General features: G+C 40.6%; 1 protein-coding gene across 2 annotated transcripts in view; it reads right to left on the bottom strand.

Annotated features, from left to right (window-relative positions):
* LOC117251103 (rho guanine nucleotide exchange factor 2-like) overlaps positions 1 to 26,921 on the bottom strand; it is a 377,871-nt gene that overhangs the window by 34,196 nt on the left and 316,754 nt on the right. For both annotated transcript variants that reach the window (XM_078176114.1, XM_033617091.2), the window contains exons 15-16: positions 9,956 to 10,023; positions 7,278 to 7,466 (exon numbers count right to left, since the gene is read on the bottom strand). In XM_078176114.1, coding sequence (XP_078032240.1) covers positions 7,278 to 7,466; positions 9,956 to 10,023 — 257 coding nt within the window. The remainder of the gene's footprint in view (positions 1 to 7,277; positions 7,467 to 9,955; positions 10,024 to 26,921) is intronic.

The raw sequence follows: 26,921 nt of genomic DNA on the forward strand, positions 1-26,921 counted from the left end.
TTTCCAGTTGGTAGGTCTGCCATCTAACTAGCTCTCTGCCGTGCACTCCAATCGTGCCTCTTTTAAAGGGAATGAGAGGTGACACTTATTGAATGATATGCCCAAAACACACCCATGACTAATTCACAGAGTAAGTGCAACCCTTTTAGACTCTCCGCCATGGCGCACAGTCTGAAAAAGCGCTGTCTAACTAGCAAGTGACTGGGACACGCCCATGCGCTGCACGCCTGGCGCTTTGCGTTTTAGACCATCTAAATAGGGCCCTAAATATCTTGTCTTTGTAACACATTCAATTAAACATGTCAAAAAGGATTTAGTTTAGTTTAGTTTCGTTTCTTTAGTTTATAAAGGACAATATGCACTTACATTACTCATTCATAAGAATAAACGATATGTGCACCAGATTTAGCAGAGATGCTAATCATTGCATTCTGTTTTTAATTTACATTTTACACAGCATCCCAACTTTTTTGGAACATTTGCATCAAATTCAGAATGATTGTATATTTACAAAAAATAATAACATTTATCAGTTTGAACATTAAATACCTTGTCTTTGTACAGTAGTTGCAAATTATTGCATTCGGAATTTATTTACGTTTTGAACAGTGTCCTGTTTTTTTGGAATTGGGGTTCTAATTTAATCCTCTAATATTTAGTATTAGTAGGCTTATAATTGAATTAACTACACTAAACAAGATCCCCCATTTCATTATCTTTCAAAATCTCTGCTAGCTCGACATCCTGAATATAGTTTAAGAAATCTTATCAAGGGACTTTTTGAACAGACAGAAAAAGACTTTTCAAAGTGGTCAAATCTCCCTATTTCACTCAGTGGACGAATAAATGCACTAAGAATGAACACCCTTTCTAAGGGTTTAAGGACCTGGATAAAATAATTTCCAATTTTATCTGGCACTAGAAGCCCCCTCCAAATAAGGAAAGATTTCTTACGAAGACCCAGGGCAGGGAGGGATGGATTCTACCTCATTTGCGATCTCTGTGCGCTCTCCTTCTGGCTCCAAGATCAGATGCCTTTCTGGGTCTTTTTTGAAAGAAAGAGTTGCTCCCCAACTTCTTTATTAGCCATACTCTATTTGTCTTCATCTTCCTCACACTCATATTCTACAAATAACCCAATAGTTTCACACTCACGTAAAATTTGGACTGTGGTTAGGAAAAATTTGGGGTGGAATTCTGACTCTACTGGCTCTTTTGGTCGCTTATCACTCTTTCACTCCATCTCTTACTGATGCAGAGTTTTGACTGTAAAAAAGGCATTCATTCCTTCAAGGATCTTTTTATTGATGGTATATTCTCATCATTTCAGCAGGTACAAATTAAATTTGGCATACCACATACTCATTTTTTCAGATATTTACAGGTACGTAACTGTCAAGCAAAACAAGTTGGCCAATTGAATCTATATTTTTGTTAAATCCACTGATCAAAGGTGGCACCTCTGAAATTTATAATGCACTTTCATGTTTAGATTGCACCGCCTCCCCAGATTATTTAAAAGTAGCCTGGGCAAATGATTTGGGGGTTGCTATTTTGGAAGACTTATGGACAAAAGCCTAATTACTGGTACATTGTTCTTCAGTTTGTGCTAGACATGGACTTTTGCAATTTAAAATATTGCATAGACTTCGCCTATCTGGGTAGACCTTTGAGTCCTGATCCACTGACTATTTTATTTACTCTACATTTTTTTATTATTTCAAATAGAATGATTAATAGAACTATGACTTTTATCTCTAAATATCATATTTTGCAAACTTGTGCCTTTTTCGATACATGTATGGCAACTTGTCCTTTAAAGTATCTTTTATTTTTGACTTGTTGAATATTTTCTATATTTTTGTATCAGAAAAGACAAAGAAAAGTCTGCACACTTTAGCTCCCTTTAGGTGCATTTATTCCACCAACCTGGAGTGACGTTTCGGGCCACAGGTGCCCTTCTTCAGACTGAGAAATACAGCTGTAGGACGCCATTTTTAAAGCTCCAAACAGGTCACATGACCAATAAGACCATGGCAATACAAAATAGAAAAAAAATATATAACACTATACACAGCACAAAAGAAACAAACATCAGGCTGTGAGGCCATACTCAGTTGGCTAAATGTATAGAGGCGCCTCTATGCAATATTCGATATTTAGGATGACAGAAAGATGCATTTTTTAATAAACCAAGTTATTATGTTTAGTACATCAATTTTTTATTATTATGTTTTTTTTTTATATATAAACATTTTTTTTTACCACCATTTCAGTGTCAATAACCCTGGGAAAGAACACAGTCAGTCATGTACACACACACACACACACACATATGTATATATACAGTACAGGCCAAAAGTTTGGACACACCTTCTCATTCAATGCGTTTTCTTTATTTTCATGACTATTTACATTGTAGATTCTCACTGAAGGCATCAAAACTATGAATGAACACGTGGAGTTATGTACTTAACAAAAAAAGGTGAAATAACTGAAAACATGTTTTATATTCTAGTTTCTTCAAAATAGCCACCCTTTGCTCTGATTACTGCTTTGCACACTCTTGGCATTCTCTCGATGAGCTTCAAGAGGTAGTCACCTGAAATGGTTTTCCAACAGTCTTGAAGGAGTTCCCAGAGGTGTTTAGCACTTGTTGGCCCCTTTGCCTTCACTCTGCGGTCCAGCTCACCCCAAACCATCTCGATTGGGTTCAGGTCCGGTGACTGTGGAGGCCAGGTCATCTGCCGCAGCGCTCCATCACTCTCCTTCTTGGTCAAATAGCCCTTACACAGCCTGGAGGTGTGTTTGGGGTCATTGTCCTGTTGAAAAATAAATGATGGTCCAACTAAACGCAAACCGGATGGGATGGCATGTCGCTGCAGGATGCTGTGGTAGCCATGCTGGTTCAGTGTGCCTTCAATTTTGAATAAATCCCCAACAGTGTCACCAGCAAAACACCCCCACACCATCACACCTCCTCCTCCATGCTTCACAGTGGGAACCAGGCATGTGGAATCCATCCGTTCACCTTTTCTGCGTCTCACAAAGACACGGCGGTTGGAACCAAAGATCTCAAATTTGGACTCATCAGACCAAAGCACAGATTTCCACTGGTCTAATGTCCATTCCTTGTGTTTCTTGGCCCAAACAAATCTCTTCTGCTTGTTGCCTCTCCTTAGCAGTGGTTTCCTAGCAGCTATTTGACCATGAAGGCCTGATTGGCGCAGTCTCCTCTTAACAGTTGTTCTAGAGATGGGTCTGCTGCTAGAACTCTGTGTGGCATTCATCTGGTCTCTGATCTGAGCTGCTGTTAACTTGCGATTTCTGAGGCTGGTGACTCGGATGAACTTATCCTCAGAAGCAGAGGTGACTCTTGGTCTTCCTTTCCTGGGTCGGTCCTCATGTGTGCCAGTTTCGTTGTAGCGCTTGATGGTTTTTGCGACTCCACTTGGGGAAACATTTAAAGTTTTTGCAATTTTCCGGACTGACTGACCTTCATTTCTTAAAGTAATGATGGCCACTCGTTTTTCTTTAGTTAGCTGATTGGTTCTTGCCATAATATGAATTTTAACAGTTGTCCAATAGGGCTGTCGGCTGTGTATTAACCTGACTTCTGCACAACACAACTGATGGTCCCAACCCCATTGATAAAGCAAGAAATTCCACTAATTAACCCTGATAAGGCACACCTGTGAAGTGGAAACCATTTCAGGTGACTACCTCTTGAAGCTCATGGAGAGAATGCCAAGAGTGTGCAAAGCAGTAATCAGAGCAAAGGGTGGCTATTTTGAAGAAACTAGAATATAAAACATGTTTTCAGTTATTTCACCTTTTTTTGTTAAGTACATAACTCCACATGTGTTCATTCATAGTTTTGATGCCTTCAGTGAGAATCTACAATGTAAACAGTCATGAAAATAAAGAAAACGCATTGAATGAGAAGGTGTGTCCAAACTTTTGGCCTGTACTGTATATATATATATATATATAAACACACATAGTACACTGGAGGACACAGAATATAGAATAATTCTAATTATTTTTTGTTTGGTACTGACTTCTATCTCCAGGTGTCTGGGGTTGCGATGGGATCAAAAATGTCACCCAGCTTTGCTTCTCTCTACGTTGGACTCTATGAACATGAGGCGATTTTCAATCCTGAACTCAACCCTTTCTTACACCACATATCTCACTGGAAACAGTATCTTGATGACATCTTTTTTGTTTGGATAGGTACGGACACACAACTGATGGAATTTCACAATTTCATGAACAACAAAAGTTCTGTTCAAGCTGCACGTGATTGGTCAATATGTGTGGTGTCGTCTGTGTGTCCACGGTGAGCAGAGGGGGGAGGGGCGGGGGTTACAGACACACATAGCACAGTGAGCACATGAACAGGAGGGAGGGAGACAGAGAGAGAAAGAGAGCAGGCGCTACAGAGAGAGACAACATGCTGGAAAGGTAAAAAAGTTGAGAAAATGAATACAGCAGGAAAAGTGGTAAAATTCGGAATCATTTCAATTACATTGACAAAACAAGGGCAGAGTGTAGAGTCTGCAAGATTAAAATCTCATATCCAAACAACCTGCACAGGCACATGAGAACTGTTCATCCATCAGTGCAATTGGAAGAAAAAAGACAAGCAAGCGAACCTGCTATTAATGAAGGTGCCAGTGTGTCTACTGCAACTGCTGCTGCAGCTTTAGTTATATTCTGTTGTGTGATTCTGTGAACTTCTCTATGTTGTTTCACTGTAAATAGTTACAAGTTTAGGATAGTTAAGTGTTTAATAGTAAAAAGCTAAAAGTTTAAAATAGTTAAAAGTTTTTTTTATACTTTATAATTTATTACTCTGTAGAGTATATAAAGCCATATAAATAACAAACATTTGATATAATGTTTTTTTTTATATTAGTAATTTATTTTACATTATTGTTGATAATAAATTAATTTAAGCAACAAAAATCTGAGGAGCCACTTGGGAACTGAAAGAGACGGCTCTTTCTAGTGAGCCGAGCCAAAAGAACCAGCTCTCTAAAAAGAGCCGGAATTCCCATCACTACAAGGAGGAGTGGATCAACAGTGCTGCCACTAGCTTTGACACTATCTCCCAAACTGAATGCCTTAACACTGTAAGGACAAAGAAATCTGAAACAAAAATTGCTTGTTGCATCCAATACTTACCCGTGGGGAAGGAGATTGAGAAAAGCATCAAACAACACTGGCACATTCTCAACACGGACCCTTCATTACAGGGCAGCTTCAAAGACCCCCCTCGAGTGGTTTATAAAAGACCCCCCAACCTCCACAACATGCTGGTGAAGTCAGACCGACCCCCCTTGGCCCCCTCACATTTTCTCACTCAGCTCCGTCCTGGAAACTACCATTGCGGAAACTGTCAACAATGCAACTCCACATACAAAACACACACCTTTAACCATCCTACTCAGGAAAAAAGTTCTTTATTAAAGGCATCATCTCCTGCAAAACAAAAAATGTCATATACATGTTACAGTGCCCCTGTGGTCTATCATATATTGGAAAAACAACAAGACCTTTAAAAACCAGGATCACAGAACACCGGTGCGCCATCCGCAATCATGACCCCTCTAGCCCAGTTGCAGTTCATTTCACACAGGCCAGACACAGTCTGTCTTCACTCAGGTACATTGGCATCGAGACTGTGAAATGCCCTCGGAGAGGAGGGGATGTGGACACTCTTCTCTTGAAAAGGAAACTTTACTGGATTTATACACTAAACACTCTGTCACCTAAGGGTCTCAATGAGGACTTCAACATTAAACCCTTTTTGCGACTATTAACTATGTGAGCTTCTGGACTTAAATTGGACTCATGTTGTTCGTGTGAGCGTTGGACTCTGAGTTGCTTGCAAAATATTTGGTGCTAAACTATACTTGTCTGTACTGCTATATTCTATATTCTGTGTCCTCCAGTGTACTATGTGTGTTTATATATATATATATATATGTACATGCCTGACCGTGTTCTTTCCCAAGGTTATTGACAATGAAAAGGTGGTAAAAAAAATGTTTATAAAAAAAAAAAAGATTTGATGTACTAAACATAATAACTTGTTTTTTAAAAAAAATTATCTTTCTATCATCCTAAATATCAAATATTGCATAGAGGCACCTCTATACATTTAGCCAACTGAGTATGATGGCCTCACAGCCTGATGTTTGTTTCTTTTGTGCTGTGTATAGTGTTATATATTTTTTTCTATTTTGTATTGTCACGGTCTTATTGGCCATGTGACCTGTTTGGAGCTTTAAAAATGGCATCCTACAGCTGTATTTCTCAGTCTGAAGAAGGGCACCTGTGGCCCGAAACGTCACTCCAGGTTGGTGGAATAAATGCACCTAAAGGGAGCTGAAGTGTGCGGACTTTTCTTTGTCTTTTCAGTTTTATTCATTTAGTCCAGCACCTTTTTCATTTTTTGGATGTGCGTGGCTGCTCTGTTTGTATTCACTGGACTATATTTTTGTATCAGAAATTCTGTTTTCACATTATACGGTTTAAATTTGACTACCCCAATAAAGAGAGTTGGAAAAAAAAGAAATCTTATCAAGTGAAAATTGCTCACTGCACTGGCAATCAAATGTGCTTGTTTCAAGCAAAATAATTCTCATATGTAAATTGTTTTTACCTAATTTTTTAATGGCTAATTTTTGCAGTGTATTGATCATACCACTATCTTAAAATATTCAAATGCCAGTGACAGGAAACATTGTTTTATATTCATACATTTAGTGAACACCCTCTTAAATTGCAGCTGATTATTTAACTGTAACTGGTCCATAGAAACATTACAAGGCCGGGATGGCCAAATCTGAACAGAACTGAAGAGTATAGTTGCAGTTTTCTGCTTCTGTTCTGGAATATAGGGATGTCATTTATGCTTGACCTGAACCGTCAAAATATGTTTAGATACTATTAAAGTGCTTTGCCATATATTTTGTAGGAAATCTGATACCTCCCTGGATTATTTTCAGTGGAAAGGGTTTGTCCACAACATTCTTATACCACACAATAATCACAGAGGCAAGGTCAGAGTAGATGGCTGCAGTAAAACAAAAGACAAACAAAAACCAACTGGTGTCTAACTGAACACAAGTGCAGTTATGTCCAGACTAACAAATAAAGTATGATGCTTTTGCCCTGAGAAGCTGGGGTTGGATGTGTACGCTACCCAACTGGCTTTGAAAACTACGAAATAACTATTTTTACTAGGAATTAACTTAGTGTCTTACCCTCAGCTGTGGCATCCAGCAGGAGTTTCTCTGCACGGGGAGCTTGGGGTGTGTCTGCCCTGAACAAGTAACGAGTGATGGGAGGTTGCAGGCCCTCCTGCCCACTTGTCACCTCTGCCAGCTCACAGAATAGAGTCACCCTCTCCTGCAGGAGCTCCAGCATTTCCCGGTCCTTCTGCTGGAGGTCAGCTGTGAGTGATGGTTGACAAGTTATAAATGGTGCATCCAAGACATGACAACAAATACTGCCTTTTTTTTTTTCAATTCAATCAATCAATCAATTTTATTTATAAAGCCCAAGATCACAAATCACAATTTGCCTCACAGGGCTTTACAGCATACGACATCCCTCTGTCCTTAGGAAAAAAAACTCCCCCAAAAAAAACCCTTTAACGGGGGGAAAAAACGGTAGAAACCTCATGAAGAGCAACTGAGGAGGGATCCCTCTTCCAGGACGGACAGACGTGCAATAGATGTCGTACAGAACAGATCAGCATAATAAATTAACAGTAACAGTAACATCTAGGGAATGCTCAACATCTATATGCTGCCACTTGACATAAATACAAATAAAACATTTATGTGCTAGATACACACACATACACACACACTACTAACACAAACAAAAACAACAATGTGCTCAAATCTGCCAGTGCATGAAAAAAAGTGATTCATTGATTACTACACAGAGACACCACAGAGTGGTGTGGCTGTTGTTGGTTTAATCCAGTGATTCTCAATGTTTTGGTTTTTTTGTGTCAAGGACCACTAAATTGATGCATATTAGGTCACAGACCTCTGATGTGATAAGATTTCACTTCAGAAACCTCCATCCGAAAAGATTTTAGTTGTTAAAATTGATTCTATAGTTGTCAACTACAGTGTTTTAAACAATGAAAATAAACAATTTCACATTTTTCTGGGGACTCCCTGAAACTCACTCAGCAACCCCTGGTTGAGAACCACTGGTTTAACCCATGGTAGATTAGTTACATCACCAATCTAAATGTTTCAATGGTTACTTGCAGTACTTAAGATTTAATATACAGTTAGAACTGAGTGCATTCTGTGGTCAAGGTACAAACAGTGTCAAACACAAAAAGAAAGTAAACATTTGTAAACATCTAAAGGAATACTCCGACGATTTGGGAGTTATGCCCTTTCTCTATCATTTTCATAGTGAGACAACATGATCGATATCTTTTTTTGTGTCTGTACGTCTGGTGGCTGGGTCTCAGTGGTTAGCATTGTGGTTTAGCTTAGCGAATACAATTGAAGTCTATAGGGGGTCAGTAGCCTACGGTAAAAGTGAACAAGTAAACGTTACAGAAACCCTCAAGCTGGCATTTCTGCACGTGCATTTAAAATAAACGTGTTTAAACATTAATTCGAAAAACGAGAGTCCTTTTTTGTTGTTTTAGAAGAAGTTTGATACACGGAACTATAGTGTGTTTACGTCCTGCGCTGTGATCCGCGGAGGGATATACCAGTGAGCAGGCACAGGCACAGACGTAGCCTATAAACAAAGCTCAGTTGTTTACTTAGCCTAACAATATCTCCGGACTATAGTAGCTGCAATGGACAACTTTGAACGTGATTTTAAAGAGTTTCTTGTAGCGGACACAGATCCATCGCTTTCAAAGTCATCTTCTAAAAAGAGTAAAAGACTCTCGTTTTTCAAATTAATGTTTAAACATGTTTGTTTTAAATGCACATTTAGAAATACCAGCTTCAGGGTTTCTGTAACGTTTATTTGTTCACTTTTACGAGTAGGCTACTGACCTCCTATGGACTTAAATTGTATTCGCTAAGCTAAGCCGCATTAGTAACCGCTGAGGGGGTCTGCCCATTGGTCCGACATCCCATTGTTCCGACCATATTAAACCCATTGTTCCGAAGTCCTGTTGTTCCAAAATCATCATGATGCCCTGTGGTTAAGGTCTGGTTAGGTTTAGGCACAAAAACCACTTGGTTAGGGTTAGGAAAAGATCATGGTGTGGGTTAAAATGAAAAAGAAAGTGGCAAACACATAAGCCGTGAGCCTGCTTCACCTCAAGCCTTTCCCAGCTGACCCAGAGCCGGTTGCGGCGCACCATCAAGGCAGAAATACGCCCGCCGGGAGCCATTCAGCACTGTGGAGAGCTCCCCACACAACCCGGACACCAGATTTAATAACAGGAGGTTATGGTGTTTCATTCTCTCCTCTCTATGAAACTTGTATCTCGACCAGTAGCCTACTTTTGTTGCGTTGCTGATCCTCTATGGTACACAAATACAGTATAGCCTAGTAAAATCATATATTGGAACAACGGGACGTCGGACTAATGAGAGGTCGGAACAATGAGAGGTCGGAACAATGCTACGGCACCCCACTGAGACCCAGCCGCTGGACGTACAGACACAGAAAAGATATCGATCATGTTGTCTCAATATGAAAATGACAGAGAAAGGGCATAACTCCCAAATCGTCGGAGTATTCCTTTAAGTCCCGTCAACTGCCAAAAAGAAAGTATGAATATTATTTTAAAACAGAATATGAATTCATAGAAACAGAAAAAATAAGTTATGATGAGGCAAAAATGCATATTTAAAAAATATGTGTGCCCATTGAAGAGACATACAGTAAAGTGCCATATGTAAATGATCCTTTGATTGAGTCATTAATGTTGTCTCCTGACCTTTGAGTCTCCTTAGATGGGCTTTGTGTTCAGTCTCAATGAGGGGGAACTCCTCTCTTGATGGGCACCTGAACACACAAAAGCACAGACCACACAAACCCTGTTATCAATGATGTAATGGATGTTTTTCTGTTTGTTTTTTGTACTTTTGGAAAAGTTTAAGGTTTATTACAACTTGGGTGTAACTCCCATAGCTCTGGTTGTTATTCCAGGTAGTGTTATTTTTTTCTTTTTCCTGTTCAAAATAGTAATGACTAATGAAGTACATGGAGCCCAGTAGAGGGTGGAGCCTTTGTGAGATGGAACATTGGTGCATGTAAGCCTGACTTCCAAATGCTGAACAACATGCCTAAATATAGTAGTAAACATTTCCAAATAATCAATCCGATATATTAAATTGAAAAACAGGTTCAAATTATGCTAATAAATTGCTGCTGTATTTATTAGGGTCCGGGCAGCTAAGCTGCCAGGACACTATTGTAATCCTAGGTATTCTTCTTTCTTCTTTCTTCTTCCAAGGAAATCATACTTCCCATGGGTGAAAACTCACCACCAGCTGTAAACTCAAGCCAATAGTCCTGATGGTGGCGCTACAGCAAGCGTCTAAAGTTCAAAACTTTGAAAATTCATAAAAAATCAACCATACATGCTACAACTTCACAACTTTCATCAAACTGTAGCCCCAATACTGAAGAAACTTTTGTACATTTAAACCTATCTCCTCCAACAATTTATGCTCAATTGACACCAAACTTGCTACAGAGCATCTTCAGACTGTCCTACAAAAACTACATTTCTCAGATTTTTGATTTATCAAAATTGAGCTTACAATGCATCAAAATGTTTGACTGTAAACGGTAGTGTAAACATAAACATGCAAATTCTTGTTAAATAAATCTTCAATGTTCATGAAAAAAATGACAAAATTCTAGAGTCATGGTAGATGATGTGTGGCAAATTTCGGAATTTTATCTCAAAAACTGAATTTTTGACAGCATTTTGAATTTTGCTCTAATGTGAACAATTGGAGTCAATGTGAAAATGGCAATTTTAAACATCAGTTTTTCACTTATGGTACAAATCAATCATTGTTACAAACAAATTACCAACATCTCCATGCTGTCTAGATGCAATATGTGTATTTTCAGATTTTTGTTTCGATAACTGAATTTTTTTACAGTGGTTTAAAATCTGCCTTTCCATGCTGCTTTCCTACACAACAGTGAATGGCTTACTCAATTTGTGAAGCCACTGTTGAGTTGCTACTTGCCAATTTGCTCAGAGCGGTAGATGACTGTCTTGGGTTCCAGAGGTTGCGGGTTCGAGCCTCAACTGGTGCAGAATCGACACTGTAATGTAATCATCTTCTTGTGCTCCAGCTTATTGCTTTGCTTAAAATTGCCTGAACGTGACTGATCACTGTGCAGCATCTTCAAGTCTTTTTTCTGCTAGAAAATCTGCCTTCATGAAAATAAACCAAACTTTGCACGAAGGTCCAGTGTCAGTACTTCAGTGTGAAACCATCTGAGGCTTCTCACTTTGCACATAGCTCAACTAGTGAAACATCAGTTTTTCACTTATGAAGCAAATCAATCATTGTTAAAATAAATTACCAACATCTCCATGCTGTCTAGATGCAATATGTGTATTTTCAGATTTTTGTTTCGATAACTGAATTTTTTACAGTGGTTTGAAATCTGCTTTTCTATGCATGGATGGCTGCTAAACCTGCATGTCTGGCTTAGTCAGTTTGTGAAGCTACACATGAATTGTCACTGACTAATTAGCTCAGTCAGATAGAAATTGATCCTTAGTCTCAGAGGTTGTGAGTTCAAGCCTCAGCTGATGCAAAAGGCAGATTGTGTTGCTAAATTCCTAAATGTCTTCCAATTCGTCTGCTTGTTGCTCAGAATTGCCTAAAAGTGCCTGGACCCGACCCATCGTTGCGCAGCAGCTATAATATGTCCATTACTCTTGCTTAAGGTAAATTCTGAATTTGTGTATTACCACCATTAAAGGGCCAGTGTGTAATATTTGGCATGGTTTATTGTCAAATCTGAATCTGAATCTGAATATTCTACCCATTAATATGTTTATATAAGTGTATATTCACTATAAAATAAAATTCATTTGGTTTTTGTAGCCTTATAATTATGCTTTTAAATATATACAGTACAGGCCAAAAGTTTGGACACACCTTCTCATTCAATGCGTTTTCTTTATTTTCATGGCTATTTACATTGTAGATTCTCACTGAAGGCATCAAAACTATGAATGAACACATGTGAAGTTATGTACTTAACAAAAAAAGGTGAAATAACTGAAAACATGTTTTATATTCTAGTTTCTTCAAAATAGCCACCCTTTGCTCTGATTACTGCTTTGCACACTCTTGGCATTCTCTCCATGAGCTTCAAGAGGTAGTCACCTGAAATGGTTTCCACTTCACAGGTGTGCCTTATCAGGGTTAATTAGTGGAATTTCTTGCTTTATCAATGGGGTTGGGACCATCAGTTGTGTTGTGCAGAAGTCAGGTTAATACACAGCCGACAGCCCTATTGGACAACTGTTAAAATTCATATTATGGCAAGAACCAATCAGCTAACTAAAGAAAACCGAGTGGCCATCATTACTTTAAGAAATGAAGGTCAGTCAGTCCGGAAAATTGCAAAAACTTTAAATGTGTCCCCAAGTGGAGTCGCAAAAACCATCAAGCACTACAACGAAACTGGCACACATGAGGACCGACCCAGGAAAGGAAGACCAAGAGTCACCTCTGCTTCTGAAGATAAGTTTATCCGAGTCACCAGCCTCAGAAATCGCAAGTTAACAGCAGCTCAGACCAGAGACCAGATGAATGCCACACAGAGTTCTAGCAGCAGACCCATCTCTAGAACAACTGTTAAGAGGAGACTGCACCAATCAGGCCTTCATGGTCAAATAGCTGCTGGGAAACCACTGCTAAGGAGAGGCAACAAGCAGAAGAGATTTGTTTGGGCCAAGAAACACAAGGAATGGACATTAGACCAGTGGAAATCTGTGCTTTGGTCTGATGAGTCCAAATTTGAGATCTTTGGTTCCAACCGCCGTGTCTTTGTGAGACGCAGAAAAGGTGAACGGATGGATTCCACATGCCTGGTTCCCACTGTGAAGCATGGAGGAGGAGGTGTGATGGTGTGGGGGTGTTTTGTTGGTGACACTGTTGGGGATTTATTCAAAATTGAAGGCACACTGAATCAGCATGGCTACCACAGCATCCTGCAGCGACATGCCATCCCATCCGGTTTGCGTTTAGTTGGACGATCATTTATTTTTCAACAGGACAATGACCCCAAACATACCTCCAGGCTGTGTAAGGGCTATTTGACCAAGAAGAAGAGTGATGGAGTGCTGCGGCAGATGACCTGGCCTCCACAGTCACCGGACCTGAACCCAATCGAGATGGTTTGGGGTGAGCTGGACCACAGAGTGAAGGCAAAGGGGCCAACAAGTGCTAAACACCTCTGGGAACTCCTTCAAGACTGTTGGAAAACCATTTCAGGTGACTACCTCTTAAAGCTCATCGAGAGAATGCCAAGAGTGTGCAAAGCAGTAATCAGAGCAAAGGGTGGCTATTTTGAAGAAACTAGAATATAAAACATGTTTTCAGTTATTTCACCTTTTTTTTTTAAGTACATAACTCCACATGTGTTCATTCATAGTTTTGATGCCTTCAGTGAGAATCTACAATGTAAATAGTCATGAAAATAAAGAAAACACATTGAATGAGAAGGTGTGTCCAAACTTTTGGCCTGTACTGTATATTGCAAGGGCCTTGCTTTAGAGAGGTCGCCATCTTGCGCCACCATGTATGTACGGCAGCCCGAGCGGACAATCCAGCCAGCCAGAGAACGCGTTTCGCGTGTATAAATAAACCAACGAAGACAGCGGAAGGAAGGAAGAAGGAGGAGGAAACAGCAGAGAGTGTTAGTAGTTCGTTGATAGAGAGTAGTGAAAAGTTGTTTTAGTTATAAAGTTTGCAAATGGACCACACTTACCACGCAACAGGAGAGAATGAACCCGAACCGTCATCTACGAGGAAAAGAAGACGCAACTTCACTCCTTGTGATGCACTCTCTGCAGCGCTTTTCCTCCTGATGATATATCTCCCCAACGATGGTAGCACCGAATCCCATTCTGTGCAGCAAAATGGGAGCTGAGGATTCAGCCTCTCTTCTCGCCCGCTCAGCATTGAACACATGGAGTTCCTCATCTGTGTACTCTGGCTCAAACAGGTATGGTTCTGGATCTGTGTCCGCTACAAGAAGCTCTTCAAAATCGCGTTCAAAGTCGTCCATTGCAGCTACTATAGTCCGAAGATATTGCTAGGCTAAATAAACAGCTGAGTTTTGTTTACAGGCTACATCTGTGCCTGTTCACCGGTGTATCACTCCGCAGATCACAGCGCAGGACATACTGAAAATTTTAGTCTTATGTCAATAATAGACAATAGGATAGCAGTAACGTTACTCCTATGTACCCTGCTGATTGGATTCAGTACAGCTAAAACCACCGTTTATTACTGAACAGTACAGGTTACTGTTGGCCGTAACCACGCCAAAACAACCAACAAACAACAACTTAGTTGTAACTCCAACTGTGCACTGCTGCTCTCTCCTCCAGCTCGCTCATACACACACCATTAAGTGCACTCACACAGCCCTCATTCCCGTCACACTCGCACCCAGTCCCCTACCTATACTCATTCAGTCCCAAACATGCCATTAACTCACAGAACATTGACATTATAACAGAACATTTACTGTAACATTTACTCCTGGGGCAGTGGTGAGTGTAGTAAGCTGTCAGTCAGTGTCCGGGCTGGAGATTGGTGGAGCAGAGAGGGGAGGGCTGCCCCGCTGGGTACTGTAAGTGAGTATGTGTGTATGAAGTGTGTGTGTTACGCTAGAAGAGTCAGAGTTTGGGACGGAGTCTTTTACCTGCTACCCCCTGGAGTGTTACCGGAGTTTTTGGAGTGCTCAAATAAACAGGCCTTTTTCCCAAACGCTACTCTGGTCTCCTGCTCGTGAGTGATTCATTACAATATCATGACATGATTTAGATTTCTAAATAAATATTCACCTCGTCCAACTCCTGTAAAACTCGTGTCTGCGAAAGGCTTTTTGTCCTACGAGGCCACCGTCATTTACCCGACGGGAGGGGTGAGCGAGTGAGCCCTGCAATCTAGAATTTGACCACTGATGTCACTGTTTTCAACCCATTTTACACACTGGCCCTTTAAGTGCAGATCCGATCTGCAATCTGACAAACTGCTGAAAACACTGGTGAAGAGAGCATTACAGAACCCATGGTTCAGGTAAGAGTGCATTCTGGAAAAACTAGGGGTGTCCTGATAAAGTTTATTTGCCCCCAATCCCAAGTTATTTAATACTGAGTATCTGCCGATAGCGAGTCCCAATCTGATACTTATATTTACTTAAATAACACAATATAGATAATACAGCTGCACAGTGCACATTGAAATGATTCAAATCAAATATATACTGTATGCTTGACAACTGAATTGCTCTGCATAGCATTAAGAAAAAAAATCCCTGCATCCCAGCTTTTCCTTATTATTCATTTATCTATTAATGTATTCATTCATTATTTACAAAATAAAAAATAAATAGGTATAAAATAACAAACCCTCTTTTAATCTTCTTAGCTTTGTCACTGTCTTGAGGGAATGTCTCTGTCCCATTAACCTTCCTGTCGTGTTCCGGTCAAATCTGACCGATTTACAACATAAAACACTATGTTATTATATATATTATACCCTATATTGTGTTTTACATCTGATTGCCTCAAGGCCTTATGATATCCTCCACACTGTGCACTTGAACATATAAAAGTGATGGTCACCACTTTTATTGAATTTTGAGTGGTTTAGTCAACCTTGTTACACCTGTGGTGACCGCCATAGAAAATGGATGGGTATCCAGATTATATTGATCCATCAGATGAGAAAACATCCCCATACACACCACCCCAACACACACACACACTATGAGGGGTGAAACGTATCAGCGAACATGCACACACTGCATTCACTCCGTACTTGATACGTGTACATTACATGTGCAACCATCACCGTGTACTTGCTTCGCGTCCACTGTGCATGCATTCACCATGTACTTTCTTTGCGTCCACTGCACGTGCATTCACCGTGTACTTGCTTCGCGTCCACTGCGCGTGCATTCACCGTGTACTTGTTACACATGCAATGCGTGTGCAATGCCTGCACACGCCTAGACGTGTGGCTATTAGACGTGCGTGCGTAGACACGTCATGTGATCGCAGGGGTCAAAAGTGTCAGCTCGAAGCAACAACATGTCGTGTTACGGACGCGTGACACGTATATATATAGGCTATATATATACTGTATATGTACATACAGATATATATATATATATGTACAGTACAGGCCAAAAGTTTGGACACACCTTCTCATTCAATGCGTTTTCTTTATTTTCATGACTATTTACATTGTAGATTCTCACTGAAGGCATCAAAACTATGAATGAACACATGTGGAGTTATGTACTTAACAAAAAAAGGTGAAATAACTGAAAACATATTTTATATTCTAGTTTCTTCAAAATAGCCACCCTTTGCTCTGATTACTGTTTTGCACACTCTTGGCATTCTCTCGATGAGCTTCAAGAGGTAGTCACCTGAAATGGTTTTCCAACAGTCTTGAAGGAGTTCCCAGAGGTGTTTAGCACTTGTTGGCCCCTTTGCCTTCACTCTGCGGTCCAGCTCACCCCAAACCATCTCGATTGGGTTCAGGTCCGGTGACTGTGGAGGCCAGGTCATCTGCCGCAGCACTCCATCACTCTCCTTCTTGGTCAAATAGCCCTTACACAGTCTGGAGGTGTGTTTGGGGTCATTGTCCTGTTGAAAAATAAATGATCGTCCAACTAAATGCAAACCGGATGGGATGGCATGTCGCTGCAGGATGCTGTGGTAGCCATGCTGGTTCAGTGTGCCTTCAATTTTGAATAAATCCCCAACAGTGTCACCAGCAAAACACCCCCACACCATCACACCTCCTCCTCCATGCTTCACAGTGGGAACCAGGCATGTGGAATCCATCCGTTCACCTTTTCTGCGTCTCACAAAGACACGGCGGTTGGAACCAAAGATCTCAAATTTGGACTCATCAGACCAAAGCACAGATTTCCACTGGTCTAATGTCCATTCCTTGTGTTTCTTGGCCCAAACAAATCTCTTCTGCTTGTTGCCTCTCCTTAGCAGTGGTTTCCTAGCAGCTATTTGACCATGAAGGCCTGATTGGCGCAGTCTCCTCTTAACAGTTGTTCTAGAGATGGGTCTGCTGCTAGAACTCTGTGTGGCATTCATCTGGTCTCTGATCTGAGCTGCTGTTAACTTGCGATTTCTGAGGCTGGTGACTCGGATGAACTTATCCTCAGAAGCAGAGGTGACTCTTGGTCTTCCTTTCCTGGGTCGGTCCTCGTGTGCCAGTTTCATTGTAGGGCTGTCGGCTGTGTATTAACCTGACTTCTGCACAACACAACTGATGGTCCCAACCCCATTGATAAAGCAAGAAATTCCACTAATTAACCCTGATAAGGCACACCTGTGACTCAGGTGACTACCTCTTGAAGCTCATTGAGAGAATGCCAAGAGTGTGCAAAGCAGTAATCAGAGCAAAGGGTGGCTATTTTGAAGAAACTAGAATATAAAACATGTTTTCAGTTATTTCACCTTTTTTTGTTAAGTGCATAACTCCACATGTGTTCATTCATAGTTTTGATGCCTTCAGTGAGAATCTACAATGTAAATAGTCATGAAAATAAAGAAAACGCATTGAATGAGAAGGTGTGTCCAAACTTTTGGCCTGTACTGTACATATATATATATATATATATATATATATATATATATATATATATACAGTAGCTATATAGTCTATATATATATATACGTGTCACACGTCCGTAACACGCCGCGTTGTTGCTTCAACAGCTGACACTTTTGACCCCTGTGATCAGACGACGTGTCTATGCACGCACGTCTGATTAGCATAGCAAGCTGGGGGGATGAAACTTTGATAACTAAATCAAGCCGTTTAAGGAACAATATAACCCTGTCTGCACGGACGAACGGGCCGCATGATGGGGTCAAACGCATCATATGCATAATTAACCACAAAACAAGCAAATACTTCATCTTAATGACATATAACACTCATTATGCTTCAGCTGAATCTTCTAAGCAAATTACCATGTTGAATTGAAATTAGTTTATCATGTTAAATGTCTGCAATTGTATGAAATTGCTCCAATGCGTTAACCAATCTTTGTGCATAATCACACAGCCTGATATGCCCTGGCAAACACGGTGGGACTATTTTCTAAAAGCACAGAGCAAAGAAATGTCTTTTTTTCTCCCCTGGTCTGCTGTCAGCAGCAGTGGCGGCGGCTGCAGCGGGGATTTCAGCACCACGGACAGCGCGCGTACAAAGACTTGACAAGCGTCTCCTTTAAATGTGTTTGCTGCTAGAGAAATTATACATAATAAATGAAGACAGTGACATTTTCAATAAAAAACAACGAGTTGAACGTTCATTTCAAGCTTTTGTAGTAGGCTACAACGAATTTCAGAATTGCGCGAGTGACGGAGAGCGGGCGGCAGTGTTTGATGCAGGAAACTCGATATGGACTTGAAAATCAATTTCGGAGTGGGGGGGGTTTCGGAATGGAGGGCTGTCCCCTGTTGGGACATTGTGCATGCACAGCCCTTCACCACCTGGATCCTAAAATAAATACCTGTTTTATTAGGCTACATAATCATGCTTCTGTGTTGCGCCATTCAAATAACAAGAATTGCGGTTTAATACTCTTAATTATAATAGCCAGCTTATTGAAAAATGTTGGGTTTAAATTGGGCTCGGGCCCATAATTACAGTTAATTGGATGGGCTGGACGGGCCGGGCCGGCCGGTCCCGGACATAACGTGCACGGGCTTGGGCCGAGTCGGGCTGGATTTTTTGGGCCCGATCTAAGCTCTATTAGCCATTCTCGTGGAAAGGGGGTCAGTTCCAAGGAACCCACATCCACTCGCACCCCTAGTTCCGACGTCTCTGCCCGCAATGCGCGATGTGGGCAGCCAGGTCCAGCCACAGCTGCTACTGCTGCCAAGTACTAACGGCTGCTAGCCCCGTCCATTGGAAAGAGTGTGGGATATACCACTACTAGGAATGGGAGAGGGGGACTAAATCTTTTAAGAGTTAAGGATGTCTGAAAAGCTGTTTCCATAAACAGTCAAATTCGCAAAAGGGCAAAATGCGGAAAAAAAATGTTAACATACAGATGGAGGTTTGCAGCATTTAGGATCCAATTCAATAATAGGCTATATATTCACAATTAGGCTGTTGTAGCCTATATATTATCTAAGTTAAATATTTTTAAACCACAGCCAGACATCGAGGGTGGTCAGTAGCTCTGATTTGTGAGGATAAAATAAAGATTAAAAAAATTCACACGTGTGTATATGCACGCGTACGTCAACTGCGGCGACTTGATACATTTATTCATTCCACTTCTTGCAAAGCACACACACACACGCCTGCCTGCACGTGTAAACTATGGAGATAGAAAGTTTGCCAAAGTAATTTGACGCGTTCAGGTGTTAATGATGTGTACATGCACTATGTGTGTGGGGGATTCACAAGCACACGCAAGTGTAGTGTATGTGTGGTGTTTGTAACGCTCTGTGCACGCGTACTGATGAGACGTGTGAGCGTGTCGTGAGTGGAGCGCACAACGCCTGCGAATCATGTAGCGGGCGTGTGTGTAACACTCGTGTCTCCATAGTAACCCTATGTAAAATGTAGGCGTGCGCTCACGCGGTTTGATTAGATCTGATGTGTCCTAAGTAGGTGCAAGTGACGCGTTGTAGTGTGGTTGGGTGAAACGTTTGACCCCTCATACATACACACACACACACACACACACACACATGACTTGATATTCTGATGTGAATAGCCAAATCTTTATTTACAAGGCACTGATCTGAATGCTGGACATCAGGGATCAAATGCCTTAAAAACCCTGAGCCTATTTTATAGGCCTCTGCTCAAAAATTGCATACCTATAATGAAATGAAATATCTCTGCAACCACAAGGTCTATTTGAATACTTTGGTGTCATAGTAAAGGGAACACTTGTGAGATTTGTTAAGATGTGTAAATATCAGTATATGTGTTACATGTGAAGAGTAAATGAAGATGGCACACAGCACAAATGAAACATTTTGAGGTTCGCCTAAAAAAAAAAAAAAGCATTTTCAGGATGAGTATCCCTTTGGAATGATGCAGCTGCAGCTCTAAACCTCTATCAAATCATAGTACAATATGTGAACATTAACTCTGCAAAGGTTGATTCTGATAAAGTGAAGCAGAAGAATATTAGAAAGGTTTTAGTACAGAAAATTCAGACGAGCTCTCCAAAATTGCACCATGTTTACATGTGATTTTTGTCATGCACAATCCTATATTTCTTTCTATATTTCTTTCATTTTTTGTTTCTGTAAATCCCTAATGATGTTTGGGATATACACATACAACTGTCCGTTTCATTTTTTTCATCTATTTCCTACTCCAAACTGACCAATACACACCTACTACATTTGAAACTGATTTTCTCTTTTGTGTTTGGAGGCTCGTATCTCTGTGACGGCTTGGCCGATTTGAGTGATTGACACCTCGTTTGATTCGTTAGAGCCAATAGAATGACGCTATACCCACTAAAACGAGATTGACAGCACTGTAAGCCAATCAGAGTCAGCGGAACGCGTTGTGGGGGAGATGTCAGCTGCTGTGAGTGGTCATTGTTATGCTTATCCCCGAAACCTGAAGGCCGTCGTTTTTCGCCCGGATTCATTTGAATGACGGACAACATGTCAGTCAACGGGAATGTAGCGTGATTTAACGGCAGAATGAGCTTTTCACGGCAAAACAACAAATGTAAGAGAAATATTATAACTATAGCTCAGTGAAACGATTTCTGTTGTTGTTGTTCTTTGGCCTCTATCTCTCGGATGCTTTGGTGTAGAGTGCTTTGGTGCATATGTGTGGAAACAGCGGAGTCTCAGCCTTCATTTGAGATGAACAACGTGTGTTTTGATAACGTGTGGTCGAGTTAGAGCCTGAAATATACCGAGTGGGTTGGGATATCAGTGCTGTATGGAGTTGGATTTGTTGTTATTTATTTCAAGAGAGTCTGGCTGCAGACCTCCAGCGTGAGGCCGCTTCCACTGCAGGCTCCTCTCTCAGGCCACACACTCAGGACAGGAAGTGCATGCAAGAAACAAAATCGTGTAGACACTTTTAGAGGAAGTGGCTTTGTCGCTGAATTATAATCAATTAAACAACACTGTAACGCGAAACCATTAGTTTCTTAAATATACATGCATGTGTATGTAATTTATTAGATGATATTAGAACATGTTGATGTTTCTGTTTTTGTTTGCCTATTCTTTATTACATGGCAATTAACATGGGTGTAAGTCTGCCGGCAGCACCTGTCAAAATGGGTTATAAACTCATACTCAACTGCCCATATAGCTGTAGCTAAGTTCGTAGAAAAACATAACGCTTGTCGACTGGACAGTTGGAGCCTCTCTTCTGGTCAAAAAACAAAAACACCTCTCATATATAATTTACCACTGAATAGTTTAACGTTAATTTATTGCAAAGATCTGAACTTAATATGGAAAATACATTCCATGACAAAGGAAGCTCATGCATCTGCTTACACTGTGAACCTGCAGCTCCTTTGAAGAGAAGTTACATGAAACCATCAATCGACATAGCAACATAATTAATCTAAGCTTTTTTTCCATAGCCTCAACATCTCATGTATAACATTTAAGTTAAATACATTATTTTATCTACTATTATATTAAATGATTCCATCATTGTCTTTTATATGATATACTTTACACCTGAAGATCTTTAGAAGACATAGAGGCCAATCAGATTTTCAGCCATGCTTAAATTTAAAAATGTCAGCATGTGTGGAGGAGAAGAGTTCAAACTGTATTCATTTTCTTAAAATGCACTAATTTACCTGTGTTCTTCATGGTATAATGAAAATAAATTATTAGGTGCATGATTTAAAAAAACAAATATGAAAATACATAAAATGACAAATTTTCATTCTGTTTATTCTGCCTTTTATTGAACATCATTAGTCCTCAATGTCATTTCGGTGTATGCCAAGTACCCTCGTTTGTCAGCAATCTCCTCACAAAAGATCTGCATGTCTTCCATTTTGTAGAACTTGAATTTAAATGGCTCCAGGATTGCGTCTTTCTCCATGTCATCAACCATGGAACTTTCATCTTCAACCCTGAGTCTGTCATACTGCTGCACAGCCTCCGCCAGTTCCTCTTCTCCCACTGTGATCACACTGGGCAACTCCACCTTGTCTGAAAAGAAGTGCTGGTTTGTTTCAACCCACTGCCACTGCCTTTTTACATTCATAAATTACCCTGGCCCCAACTTTGTCCTTTGGACAAGACAGAGAGAGAAAAAAGGTAGTCTTCCTATAGCAAAACTGCTGTACAATCCGTGCCATAAACTCTATTATTCACGTAAAAATAACAGCACGTAGCAAGTAGCAAAAGGACACTTCAAAAGGAGCTTTTTGTCAGAATAACCTGAGTATAAAATAGGGAAACATGCCGACACTTCCACTGACAAGCTGTGCAGCGTTCCACTTTATGCCCTGCACTTGTTTGAATAATTGAGTGATGCATCTACATAACACAGAAAAAAGTAATGTTAAGTTCATAGTATATATTTCAGTTAGTAAAAGTATAAACTGAGTGAAAGATAGCAAAACATTTCATGTTCATTTAGACAACAAATAACCTGAGCATCGTAGTCAACCGCTAGCCACCGTTAGCGTAACATATGTAACATTCGGTAATTTACGTGCATAGAGCGGCTGGTAAAACAGCAAACATATGCAGCCTGTGCATTCGTTTTTCTGGGATATATAAATTGTCATTGTCACTTACTGTCACGGTGGTAGTCAACTGGCAAAAGTTGGACACAGCTTGGACACAGTCCTTCACTTGTACCAGAGTCCTTTTGGAGACGCACAAAAAGTTTGTTATTTACGGTCCTGACGCTAGAGGCGGCCTGAGAGAGGAGCCTGCACCGGAAGTGGCCTCATGCTGGAGGTCTGCAGCCAGACCCCTCTCGTTTATTTAGTTGTTGTTTGAGCTGTGTTTGGGGCATGTAAAAAGGCTTTTTACAGCCTTGTAGCCCAGGTTCTGCTGCTTAATTTGATGTGCAACATCACTATATTCTTCGTGATCAGTGCAGTGTTTCACACTGTGTTTGCAAAGTCGCTCTCAAAGTCCCCTTAACTGGGGGACTTTCGGTTTTAAAAGGTAGTTGTCTGTGTTGATACACTCACATAGTCTATGTGGGGAGAAAGAGTAGTTGGTGTCTGGATCATTCTTCCTTCCCATACTGGCTGTGAAGAGATCTCTTTCTAACATGAGTACAGTGTTAGTGAACGGAGACTACAGTGTTAGAGAATGGTGAAAAAAACACAAATGATTTTCTAACTTCTTTTATTTTCATCAGGACTTAAGAATAAGGTTTGTGGCTTTTGTCCTCAGTGTTTTTCATGTTAAGAAGGGAGATTACATGTGTGTGTTTCATGTTATGTTGAAAAAAAAAAATACTTATACTCAGTGGCTTTCTACAGATGTTGTTCCTGACTATGTCTGACTTTAGCATTAAATGCAGATATTTGTATAATATTTATGATGCATATTTAATTTGATTTCATCTTTTTTTACTTTGTAAATGTGCATTCTACAGATGGAGATCATGAAGCTCTCATCCAGGGATCCATAAGGAAACCATTTAGGAAATACGTATTAGTTAACAAAGACCAGATAGTAGTGCATAAACCAGAGGACATCGGGACTGTCCTTAAAGGCAAGGTGGTGTTGAAAGACTGGGTATCTGCATTTGCTGCAGCTATTTTGTTTGAACCTAAACTATCCTCTTGAACTCAACTACACCTTTACAGTAATAATGGTTTTCATGGAGCTGAAAGGCAACGCAGTCTCAAGGATCAGTATCAGAGAAAATTAGTGTGCTGAAACCAATGTGTAATTGCAAGTCGGACATGATATGTCTTTACTTTTCAAAACAAACCTCTGCTCTAACCTCGCCCTTAGGCTCCTGGGCCGTTTTGGCTGCTGAAAAAGTTTACATGGAATAATGTTCCTTTAATATATCTAATCAATCCATAAATCTATCATTTCTTTCTCACGTGGAATTATATAATGTACAACTCAGATAAAATAACGTATAAAGACATGATATTCAGGAGGTACAGGGCTAAAGAAGGTGTTTTAAATTCACTAGTTGTTCACAGGGATTACTTTTTACTTTCTCTACATTATATATGTATACATATATATCTGTATACACTGAACAAAAATATAAACGCAACACTTTTGTTTTTGCTCCCATTTTTCGTGAGCTGGACTCAAAGATCTAAAACATATTCTATATACACAAAAGACCATTTCCCTCGAATATTGTTCACAAATCTGTCTAAATCTGTGTTAGTGAGCACTTCTCCTTTGCCGAGATAATCTGTCCCATCTCACAGGTGTGGCATATCAAGATGCTGATTAGACAGCATGATTATTGCACAGGTGTGCCTTAGGCTGGCCACAATAAAAGGCCACTCTAAAATGTTCAGTTTTATCACACAACACAATGCCACAGATGTTGCAAGTTTTGAGGGAGCGTGCAACTGGCATGCTGACTGCAGGAATGTCCACCAGAGCTGTTGCCTGTGAATTTAATGTTCATTTCTCTACCATAAGCCGTCTCCAAAGGCGTTTCAGACAATTTGGCAGTACATCCAACCGGCCTCACAACCGCAGACCACGTGTAAACACACCAGCCCAGGACCTCCACATCCAGCATGTTCACCTGCAAGACCAGCGATTGAGACCAGCCACCCGGACAGCTGCTGCGACAATCGGTTTACATAACCAAAGAATTTCTGCACAAACTGTCAGAAACCGTCTCAGGGAAGCTCATCTGCATGCTCGTCGTCCTCATGAGGGTCTCGACCTGACTGCAGTTCGTCGTCGTAACCGACTTGAGTGGGCAAATGCTCACATTCGATGGCGTCTGGCATGTTGGAGAGGTGTTCTCTTCACGGATGAATCCCTGTTTTCACTATTCAGGGTAGATGGCAGACAGCGTGTGTGGCGTCATGTGGGTGAGCGGTTTGCTGATGTCAACGTTGTGGATCGAGTGGCCCATGGTGGCCGTGGGGTTATGGTATGGGCAGGCGTATGTTATGGACAACGAACACAGGTGCATTTTATTGATGGCATTTTGAATGCACAGAGACACCGTGACAAGATCCTGAGGCCCATTGTTGTGCCATTCATCCACGACCATCACCTCATGTTGCAGCATGATAATGCATGGCTCCATGTTGCAAGGATCTGTACACAATTCCTGGAAGCTGAAAACATCCCAGTTCTTGCATGGCCAGCATAAACACCAGACATGTCACATTGAGCATGTTTGGGATGCTCTGGATCGGCGTATACGACAGCATGTTCCAGTTCCTGCCAGTATCCAGCAACTTCGCACAGCCATTGAAGAGGAGTGGACCAGCATTCCACAGGACACAATCAACAACCTGATCAACTCTATGCGAAGGAGATGTGTTGCACTGCGTGAGGCAAATGGTGGTCACACCAGATACTGACTGGTTTTCTGACCCCCCCAGACCCCCCCAATAAAGTAAAACTGCACATTTCAGAGTGGCCTTTTATTGTGGCCAGCCTAAGGCACACCTGTGCAATATTCATGCTGTCTAATCAGCATCTTGATATGTCACACCTGTGAGGTGGGATGGATTATCTCGGCAAAGGAGAAGTGCTCACTAACACAGATTTAGACAGATTTGTGAACAATATTTGTGAGAAATGGTCTTTTGTGTATGTAGAAAAAGTTTTAGATCTTTGAGTCCAGCTCACGAAAAATGGGAGCATAAACAAAAGTGTTGCGTTTATATTTTTGTTCAGTGTATATATATATATGTATATATTTCTATATATTTCTATCTTTCTGTTAATAACAATGCATAAATATGTAATTAAGTAGTTATTCATTTATGGGTATGTGGGTGTAGACATATGTACAGTACAGGCCAAAAGTTTGGACACACCTTCTCATTCAATGCGTTTTCTTTATTTTCATGACTATTTACATTGTAGATTCTCACTGAAGGCATCAAAACTATGAATGAACACATGTGGAGTTATGTACTTAACAAAAAAAGGTGAAATAACTGAAAACATGTTTTATATTCTAGTTTCTTCAAAATAGCCACCCTTTGCTCTGATTACTGCTTTGCACACTCTTGGCATTCTCTCCATGAGCTTCAAGAGGTAGTCACCTGAAATGGTTTCCACTTCACAGGTGTGCCTTATCAGGGTTAATTAGTGGAATTTCTTGCTTTATCAATGGGGTTGGGACCATCAGTTGTGTTGTGCAGAAGTCAGGTTAATACACAGCCGACAGCCCTATTGGACAACTGTTAAAATTCATATTATGGCAAGAACCAATCAGCTAACTAAAGAAAACCGAGTGGCCATCATTACTTTAAGAAATGAAGGTCAGTCAGTGCGGAAAATTGCAAAAACTTTAAATGTGTCCCCAAGTGGAGTCGCAAAAACCATCAAGCGCTACAACGAAACTGGCACACATGAGGACCGACCCAGGAAAGGAAGACCAAGAGTCACCTCTGCTTCTGAGGATAAGTTCATCCGAGTCACCAGCCTCAGAAATGACAAGTTAACAGCAGCTCAGATCAGAGACCAGATGAATGCC

Source organism: Epinephelus lanceolatus, chromosome 16 (assembly GCF_041903045.1).
Source record: "Epinephelus lanceolatus isolate andai-2023 chromosome 16, ASM4190304v1, whole genome shotgun sequence".
Classification (NCBI taxonomy): Eukaryota; Metazoa; Chordata; class Actinopteri; order Perciformes; family Serranidae; genus Epinephelus; species Epinephelus lanceolatus.